The sequence below is a fragment of the Triticum urartu genome, chromosome 7A, assembly GCF_056163025.1.
Source record: "Triticum urartu cultivar PI428250 chromosome 7A, HENAU_Tu73, whole genome shotgun sequence".
Classification (NCBI taxonomy): domain Eukaryota; kingdom Viridiplantae; phylum Streptophyta; class Magnoliopsida; order Poales; family Poaceae; genus Triticum; species Triticum urartu.
The window spans coordinates 683,684,845-683,695,188 of record NC_141879.1 but is presented as its reverse complement, the minus strand read 5'-3'; the positions used below and the strand labels follow the sequence as shown (position 1 = coordinate 683,695,188).

General features: G+C 42.1%; 1 protein-coding gene across 2 annotated transcripts; it reads right to left on the bottom strand.

The window, feature by feature from the left end:
• Window positions 1-593: 593 nt before the first annotated feature.
• On the bottom strand, window positions 594-6,520 carry LOC125519857 (glycosyltransferase BC10). Of its 2 annotated transcripts, none has more exons than XM_048684633.2 (11): window positions 6,285-6,520; window positions 5,020-5,526; window positions 4,209-4,307; window positions 3,525-3,625; window positions 3,371-3,442; window positions 3,096-3,186; window positions 2,628-2,708; window positions 2,016-2,096; window positions 1,804-1,926; window positions 1,655-1,693; window positions 594-1,133 (listed from the first exon to the last, which is right to left on the bottom strand). In XM_048684633.2, exons 2-11 carry the CDS (start codon window positions 5,362-5,364, stop codon window positions 1,005-1,007), a joined length of 1,161 nt encoding a protein of 386 aa, XP_048540590.2. In that variant the 5' UTR covers window positions 5,365-5,526; window positions 6,285-6,520; the 3' UTR covers window positions 594-1,004. The 2 variants fall into 2 exon arrangements, with proteins under 2 accessions (XP_048540590.2, XP_048540591.2); XM_048684634.2 differs by having other exon boundaries at window positions 2,016-2,072.
• Between the last annotated feature and the right edge of the window lie 3,824 nt (window positions 6,521-10,344).

The window sequence follows — 10,344 nt, the reverse complement described above, 5'->3', positions numbered from 1 at the left end:
AAATTCACATGCTTCAACAGGGTTTAATTGACTTATGCATGGGGCAAAAAGGGAAACTTGTCTGCTTACACATTCAACCATGGGGATTCCCACGTGATATAATGTTAAGGCGTTTTGGAGGACGAGCTTCATGGAGCCTGATATTTTTAAAATTTCAAGATTCAATTTTTTTCTAAAAATTTTATAAAAAAAACACACACATATAAGGATGTAATGTATATGTGTAAAATTTCACAATGAAATAACTTGAATTGCAAACTGCATAAAAAGGAACAAAATCATGGACTTTGAAAGTGAACGGTGCATGTGCTAAGCATCCACAAATATTAATATTTTGTAGCTCTTATTTTAATGTATTTTATCATAAAAATGTACATACATGTATATTACATCTCTGTGTATGTATTTTTTTAGATTTTTTTTGAAACATAAAAACATGGTTTTTGAACTTGTTCAAAATTCAAGCTCCATGGAGCCCGAGCAACTTTGCATAATAAAGTTCACCTTCTTCAGAATATATGTACAACAAAACTGAAAACATGCCAAAACCTACAAGAATAGATACACAGTAAGTAACCAAAAAACAACCGAGAGACTATAAAAAGATATGTGGTACTTCTCAATCATTTCCTTTTTGTGTCTACAAAAGAATGGATCATATAATAACAGCATATTGACAAAAATATGATCTCCAACTCCAAGAGCCAGGAACTAATGAGGCTAGGAAAGAGATTAAAGAGGGAGAGAGAGATAGAGGCGAAGGACTCGAAGGAAACATACAAAAAGCACAATAGATTACAACTGAGGGCAGTATCATCGCTATCAATATCGCCGCATCCCTACCACCCATGGACTGAACCGCAGGTTTGCGGTGGTCGCTGCAACAGCAACCCGTCGCTCGAGGCCCAGATCTAAGTATCGATTGACTTCACAATTTTTACACGAAGAGGAGACATGCTCATGTACTTGAACCATGTGTTGAGGTGCAAAGAATCAGGTTGAAGTCAAACAGACGTGTAGCTGGTGAATATCTTCAGTAAGCTGTCGAGAGTTTCGGGGTAAAATTTCCTAGCAAAAAGATAGCATGGACTCTTTGATCCGTTCCACAAACATGGCTTCTGTGTCACGAGTTTCTGCAAAGGGGATAGAAACCAGAAATCAGTATCCCATACAGTTGTAGCAGATCATTGGGAAAGTTTTGCAATACAGATCATTTTTAGGCCTCCTTTGGTTTGGAGGAATTTCATAGGAATTCTAGAGGATAGGATTCTTATAGGATTTTTTCCTTAAGAGCTCTTTGGTTCATAGGAATGGATTCCTATTCCTACATAGGATTGGTTCCTATCCTCCACATTTCATAGGAAAATAAAAATGAGCCTAGACTCAATGGAAAAATTCCTTTGGTGTGAACCAAATGACATCTCGTTTCCTATTCCTACTCATAGGATTTGAGATACATGTCATCTCATTTCCTACAAATTTCCTATTCCTATGATAATCCTATCCTATGAACCAAAAGAGGCCTTAATATGTACTAGCAGATAATCAAAGGAAAAGTTTCTGCAAAGGCAAGATTTAGAAGAAAAAATTATTTATTTACTTATTTATTGTTCTATGACGGTCAAAATACTGATGGCGAAATTATTGCCCATACCTTGTCATCACTTGTTACATGGATGGTCTCATCAACGGCCTGTGCGACGGTAATGTACATTAGAATACATCAATGTAAGGGTTATGCACTAAATAGAAAAACATGTACAGATCATCTCAGGAAAGAAATCAAGCAAGGTAAAAACATACTGTTATATTCTTTAGTAGATCATAGCTGACATCAGCAACTGCGTACGACCTTGGATGCCATTTCCCCTCAGACCAATCCACATGTGTTACCGACCAATTAGCTATTCCACCTGGATCTACCATCTGATGTTTCGTAGAAGGACTTGTTTAGTTCGCAAGTAACTAAAGGAAAAAAGATGTAAATGCAACTTCTGTAGATTGTAGATACTGACATTGAATAGGGTTGGCAAATAATGCTCATCAGCAATACAGTTGCGCCCATCTGCTGGCTGCAAATCACATGACATAGAGAACTGGAGAACTCAAGTATTGGTTGAGACTTGCGAGAAAAATGTCGGAGAAAACTAGAGAACTGGAAAACTCAAGTATTGGTTGAGACTTCAGGAAGAATGACTACCGAACAAGCATGTCACTCAAATGCATCCCAGAAGACAATTTATTCAACACGAGAAACATATGAAGTTCCCATGCTGATTAAGCTTGTTAGAATATTTTACCTGTTGCTAAGGAAAGAAAAAAAAATTGCGATAGAGTTTGCACATTGATTTTCTGATGTTTATGGAAGTGGTTATCAAAACTATCCTTCAGTTCATTATGGCCTATTTGCCAATCAGAGGTAACTACTGAATTTCTGTACTAGAGTTTTACTATAACAACTCTAGCCTTTATATTAAAACATATATACAGCGTTGAATACATCTAACAATGTATGTGTATTACCTATTAAAATATCTAGTATATCTCCAATCCATTAACCAAAGATAGCAACTAGTGTGAAAAAACGTCTTACATTATGGGACGGAGGGAGTAGAAAAGAAACACACCTTGCAATATAGCTTGAACTTCTTGTAGTAAAGGTTGTCCGCCAGAATCAGCAAAGCATGTCTTCGCGTGATTGCAAACCACTATAACAAGAGCAACAATTACACAAAGAGAGCATGTGAGACTAGATTCTGATACTCAATAACCGATTTCTGGACAAGTTAGCTTTGTACCATGGAAAAACTGAAAACAAATAATACACAACTAAAATAACAAACGGTGGACCCACAAGTACTATACTGTCTCCATTTCAAAATACAAGGTGTGGTTATGAAAATCGCAATAATATGAAAGTGCTTTTGAATACAGAACCGATGATGTCTATGTTGTCTACCAGTACCATAAACTACATATTATCGAGTTAATCGTTGGTTAAAGCGTGAATTTGGAACGGAGGAATATAATCTAGCAAACTAATACACGTCACAATAACAACAACAATAAGGAAACAACTTCACAAAAATATGTACCTGGGCACCCTTTCTGAAGTCTCTCTCCTCTATTTCAGGAAGCATCTCAAGAGAATACCTTCCATTTCCATGTGGACCAGGATCCTGGAAACTACAAAATGGCAATAAATGCGGACAAAAATCAACATGCATGGACATGGACATCTATAAGTGATAAAACAATGTATAAACTAAACGTCCTTGTGATATTGGCCAGTGCCACTTCTTTCACCAATTCCCCTTTACTTCCTTTATTTTTCAAAATGGTAATGAAATACAAGTTCCAGTAGTCTTACCAATCAATGAAACTGATGTTTGTTCCCATCAGGTAATTAAAGACATAGTCAAATGAATGAAGCGGAACACAGCTGCGAGAGAGAGTAAATACTGATTTCAGTACGGTGAAAGAATCTCTCAAGAAGGAAATCATTCATAACCAGGAATTCAAACCTATCAGAAAGCAAGACAAAAAATTGATTATCCGCGTCTTCCAGCGCATTTGCTAATAGCCTCTTCTCTGCATCTATCATTGAAATCTTTCCCCATACAACCTGCATAGCAAGTACATACTCTATTCAATTTTGACAACCACAAACATGCAACATCAAACCTATGTTATAATTGTTAGAAATAAACCTAAACCATATGTAATGCACAAAGCTCCTCGATTTGCAAATTAGTAGACTAAGATTTTTCGGCATCTCAATCCAAACTGCTAATAGTGGTCTTTAGAAGTCAGAAGATCCATACGTCATGATACTAAGACTGGCCTTCAGGATACAAGTAGTGCCATGGGGAATTGGGAATGATACTAATACTCTTAAATGCAAGCGATCTTGGTCAACTTATGTTCTCAACTATATCAATATGAGCTCACTGTTTAGCCATTGCTCATTGCTCCTTCCTTGGAGTGAACATATTAATGAAAACAAAAGTTTCAGATGGCATCAATATCAATCAGTTGAGCCATTAACACATTCTTCATTCATTGAGAGGGAGAATTTTCTTCGAAACGTAAGCTTTCAAGATATAAGAGAAATTGTACTTGACAAATCTCCTCGGCGAAATCACATCGTTTATGTAAAACACCCATGCAAACTTATGAAGAACTGAAGGACAGATGAGAATTATTACCGCATCACTATGAATATCTCGGCCAACAAAGAGAGAACTAGTATGCACAGGCTTCTGACGTGACGCGTGCACATAGATGGAGTATCTTCCCTCATGACCCTGTGTATCAAAGTTATTTTGTTTTAAGTTCACATGAATTATATAAAGAATAGAGAACATTACTTCATGTAGACATGCAGAGATGGTTAGTAACATGGAGGCACAAGATTATAGTCAAAAGTGTATGCTAGCAAGATAGTATTATTGACTTGGTCAAGAGGATCAGTTAATTCACTTATGCAGATAAGGTACATCTTGATGTTCCACTGTTCAAAAATGAATGTTTGCATGAAGCTAACATATCTCAATAGTATACATTTATTATTGAAAATAATGGTAAAATGTCAACCACTAAATTGTTTCTCACCAACCCAAATAGTTGTCTCTGTATAATAACTAGAAAATATTTGATGATACACTGGCACCATCAGTTAATGAAAACTCAAAGAAACCTTAAATGAACTATACTCCTTCCGTCCTTGAAAGAGTGTACTTCCAACTTTGTTGGAGGGTCAAACTATCTCAAAGTTTGGCCGAGTTTGTGCAGAAATATATCATTGTTTGTGAAACCAAATAGGTATATGATGAAAATATACTATATAATGAATCTAATGCTGCTAATTTGATGGCATAAATGTTGGTGCATTATTGTGTAAATACAGTCAAACATAAAAAAGATTGACTTTCCAACAAAGTTAGAAGAACACTCTTTCAAGGACGGAGGGAGTACTCCTTCAAATTGCACAAGGACAAGAGGTGAAATCAGGCAAACCTGCAGAAACTTCTCCCACAATTTCTCGAAGGGCAATGAGCCAGGTGTCAAGAACATAAACGCAATCTTTGGATTCTTCGACGTGGACATGGGCATCCCAAGAATATCCCTGATAACAGCGGCTGAGATGATCTCGTCATCGGTTTTCTCCCGGCGGCCGATGGACGGGAGCCAATCCTTGAACGGCGTGCAGACGCTAGAAGCAGAGAGGTAGCACTGCGAGTAGTGCCGCGGCGGGTACACGTACGCCCCGATCAGCACGACGCAGACGAGGCACAAGAGCACGATTATCCACATGGGCCTCTTGGCCGCGGGCCGGTGGCGCGCAGGCGGCATGACAGTCATGTCCTTGCTGCCCCACAGCCCCCACTGTCGAACTCTCCGTGCTCTCAGCTCCTCACCATCTTTGGATCATCTAAAAGCTCCGGTTGTTTCGACGTGAAGGCCGCTGCTACACCACACCAGGGCCTGATGAAATGTCAGGCAGCTGACTCCTCACCCCTTCCCCTGCATTTAGAACACACGAGGTAAGCACAGCACTGATGCAAGAGATCATGATTAATTAAGTAGTAAAAATCAAGCAAGCTGAACGGCGATCTAGAAGAAGAATCGGGGTCCTACAGGCCAGCACCACCCCAGCCACCTGACGGCTGCTCTAGCACTAGCACTGCAGCCCGAATTCCAATCAATGCGCGCGCGCGCGCACGCGTGATTCAGATATGGCAAGCGGTGAGACGACCCAACGAAAGCAAAACAAGCGCGCCGCCGATCCAGCAGAGGCTACGCGGGCAGCTCTCGGAAGGCGCTGCCTGCCTTCCCGAGCTGGCCGGCCGCGCGATTGGGCCGGGGTAGGTGATCCACCAGTCCAAATCAGGCGAATTCCACACGCGCGAGAAAAAAGCAGGCAGCGCGGCTCGAGTCCACGGCGGCGGCTGGGGAGGGAAAAAGTCAAACTCTGACCAAATCGCCGCCCGATCCCACCGGCGACGCCGCCGCCGCCGCATTACGAGCTCGATCCAACCAATTCCCCCAGCCAGCCGCGCCCAACAGAAACGCGCGCAGAACCGCCGGAATTCGCTCCCCGGAGCTCACGAGTAGAATTCGAACTTCAAAACGAACACGCCGAGCCGCGCGGCGAGCCACGCCAACCCAGCAGCCGAGCCCAATGCGCGGGGCGGCGAGCTCTGCTGCGTGCGTGGTTCGAATGGAACGAAACCGGTAGAGGGGGGAGGCGGGCCGGAGAGTACGGGGAGGGGGGAGCTTACCGCGTTTACGAGCTCGGCGGCGGGAGGCGGGCGGCGGATCTGGAGGTGGCGGCGCGTCGATGGGATCGGGTGGCTCGGGGGGCAGGCGGGCAGCAGAGGTGGAGGTGGAGATGAGGAGGCGAGGGGGAGAGGAGAGAGACGGGAGGAGGTAGTACGTATATAAACAAAGCGGGATTAACTAAGCTGGAAGCGGCACTAATTGTAACGTGTGGTGACTTAATGCCACCCGCCCGGAGGGAGCTTTCCACTGCCTTTCCTTCCTTGCTTCCAAATGGACGCAATGGGAAAATAGAAGATGGTGATAGTCTCTCGGCCGGGAGGCCGGCGTGTGATTTTGCACCCCCACCCCTCACTTTCGTTCTCATGCCTCCTAGCGCGTCCATTCGGAATTTTACTAGTATTCATTTATTGTTAATCTGTTAGTTTATATGTATTTTTTGATTTTTTTTTTGAATCTCTTTTGATCTTTCGATAATAAACCTATGTAGAAGAGATGGCCGACATAATATCATCTGCGCCGGCGGGTCCAGGAGGCGCCGGGGCTCCATGCGCACCCATTCGGACTTTTATTTGGCGTCTTTTGCCATCCGCTCGGTTCATTTCCGACGATAGGTTTATGTAGGACAAAGCATTGGACCTCCATCTTTCATAACAGAAACTAATATCATGATATCGTATATGTCGTTATCGTGGGGGCTGGCCAAGCACCCGAGATTCTGAAAATTTGTACCTTGTACCTTCTCTTATGATTAACGGAGTTCGGCAGTTTTCCTGTTGACAATCAAAAACTCTTTATAATTGATAGGATTTGGCAGCTCCTCCGTTGGCATTGAGAGAGAGAGAGAGAGAAACGGAATTTTTTTAAGTAATCTGGTCCTGCTGATATCCCTTGGGTAAATACCAAGAGCAAGATTGTTAATTAGCTCATGATACAACTTTCGAACAAATCTGATATCGTGGTTGGGATACTACCGTGTTCACAAGCCATGGAGCGCAACGAGTTTGTTATCGATATTACAGGAAAAAAAAACTTGTAGATCAACGCAACATGTGCTTACCATAGTACAATAATCCAAGTTCAGATTCTGAAATGCAAGTTGGGAGCACAGAAGAAAGGAGAAATTCGATGGCAGATAGTGGGAAAATATTTGTTCATACGGGATGCTACTATTCAGATTGTGCTGGGAAGATGGTCGAGCGGTTCAAGGCTTAGCATTGGAACTCCACTTCTCATAACAGAATCGATATCATGACATTGAGCATGTCCTTATCACAGAGGATGGCCTTGAGCTCAAGCTTCTAGATTTGGGTTTCTTCGGTCTTGTGTACCGCCACTTCTAATTCGGCAACTAACCTTGTGGCATTCAGAATAAATAGTTAGGTTCCTCAAAGTACTTGGTCGTACCAATAGCCCGTGCATAAATACAAAGACTAAGAACAATAGTTTCTCGCAAGAAAAGAAAAGACCAATAAATGTGCTTACCGTAGCACAATAATCCTATTTCAGATTTTGAAAATGTAGGTTGGGAAAACAAAAGACAAGAAAAATTCGGTTCGAATAGTGAGCAAATATTTGTTCATGCGGGATGCTACTATTCAGATTATGTAGGGGAGATGGTCTAGTGGTTCAAGGCTTAGCATTGGAACTCCACTTCTCATAACAGAGCCGATATCATGACATTGTACATGACCTTCTCACAGAGACTAGCCTTGCGCTCAAGCTTCTAGATTTGGGTTTCTTCGGTCCCATGTACCGCCCTTCTGATTAATGGAATTTGGCAGCTAACCTTGTGGCATTCGGAATAATTAGTTAGGTTCCTCGAAGTACTCAGTTTGTACCAATAGCCCGTGCATAAATACAAAGACTAAGAACAATAGTTTCTCGCAAGAAGAAAAAAAAGTCCAAGAACATTAGTTCTCACCAAAGAGAACATGTTGTAGTTAAGTTGGAAATCTATTGTTAAACAGAACCTTTTTTTTACATAAAGATGAACAAATTCTCCATGTGTCCGCAAAGTTTCATGACCATGGGACATCAGGGGAGCTCAGGACAAATCAAATAAAACCAGTGCTCCAAAATCGAAAATTTTGAACCATTCTCAAAGCTTCGATTTTTATTTTGTCTAGAGCTCTCCTAATGTAAAAAGAAGGCATTTTTTTGTTTGTTGTCTTTGTCGAATTTACTGTTCATCAAGAGAAGATATTCACCGCAAGAAAGGTTGTGATAACAACCATTTGGCCATTTTTTTTCCTTTATGTTGTCTATAGAAGAACCCATTATCCTCAGATTTATAACCCTAATAGCCTTGCGTGCAATCAAAAGATTTAGCACTCATCTTTTATCCTACGTGTTGTCCCCTTCTTAGAATATACTCCATTCGTCCGAAAAATCTTGCTCCGAACTTGTTCCTCAAATAAATGTATCTAGCACTAACTTGATGCTAGATACAAGTTTTTCCAGACGGAAGGGAGTACCACTGCTTATCTGTAGCATTATTTGTGTTATCTAAAACTAAAAGAATGTTGTCCTCGGATTAGTACCCTATAATAAAAACTTTGCCCGCAATCAAAAGACGGGAAGCTTTGCTTTGACGCTCATCTTTGCTTGCTGGGCACCCCCTTTTGGTACAAAAGCAAAAGTACTGCACGTACATGGTGCATATACTGCTGCAAAAGTACAAAAGCGACGGAATGGCTAGATGCAGGGGCATATTCGCACGGCCGGACGGCCGGACGGACACGCGGCCAGGCTACGCCTTCGATTTCAATTCACATGTCCCCACAATGTCTGTTATGAGATACCGAAAGGTCACGTCGGCCAGGGAAATAACCAAAAATCATGCACGTACTCCCTCTATAAGAAAGTATTTCCTCCGTTTTAAAATAAGTGTCTCAAATTTGTACTAAAATTAGTATGTATAGGAGAGCTTATAACACTATTTTAGTGCTCTAAGCGCTCTTAATAGGAAGTATTTATTTCGGGGGTTCGTAGAATCACCCCGCAACACAAAGTTCACGGTACCAAAAGCCAGGTCAAACACAAAAAGAACCACCAAATCATACATGTATTTTCTCTGTTCCAAAATAAGTGTCGTATTTTTGGACGGAGGGAGCATTTCACAAAATTGCCACAATTTAAAAGCTCCCGGCCTATGGATTCGGATAAAAAAAATTCCATGCGCGTAGGAAGAGTAATTCCGGTGGTCCATGTGCAATTCTTTTCCATTCCATGGCTGCCGGTGAGTAGGCTGACAGACAGGATCCCATGTGCAATCCCATGCACATTCTCATGTGGACCAGCTGCCAATGCGAGCCATCCACGTAGAGCAGACCCACGGAAACAGAAACAAAAACAAGAAGAGTGCTTCCTTCTTTCTAGGCTCACGCACGCACCCATCCGTCCTGGATGGGTGTGCACAACATCCTCAGCGGAAAACGTACGAAAGTGGCTTCCGGCTGCTCCGCTAGCAGAGCAGGCAAGCGTCCAAGCAAGCAGGGGTGTGGCTAGAGACAAAGCCCGCTCAGGCTGGCCTGGTCGGTGGGTGGATCCTCCGCCAATCGCCGTTCTTGCTGCTCCAAATCCGTCCATCCATCCCGGCTTCCCCACAACAAGAACCCACCCATGCGTCCAAAATGGTCTCCCCCAGACGGGAGAAAAGACAGTAATAATCACCACCGTGCCGTTTCAACCACGCACCGTAACTTTTTTTGACACAACAGGTATAAATATAGACGTTATTGGTGTCATTAGATACTCCCTCTGTGCATAAATACAAGACATTTTTTGGACTTGTGCTCCGTCTATAAATGCTGACTTTGTGTTCCTACCTTTCTACTCCCTCCGTTCCAAAATAAATGACTCAACTTTGTACTGACTTCAGGATAAACTTGAGTCACTTATTTTAAAACAGAGGAAGTATTATTTTAACATAATCCATGAAAGTAGTATTTTGGAACAGAGGGACTGAGGGAGTAACTTAACACAACATGTCAAGCACGATCTCTTTGTGCAGGTAATTGTCACTAATTGACGAACCATGAAATAGCACGAGAGGGAGAG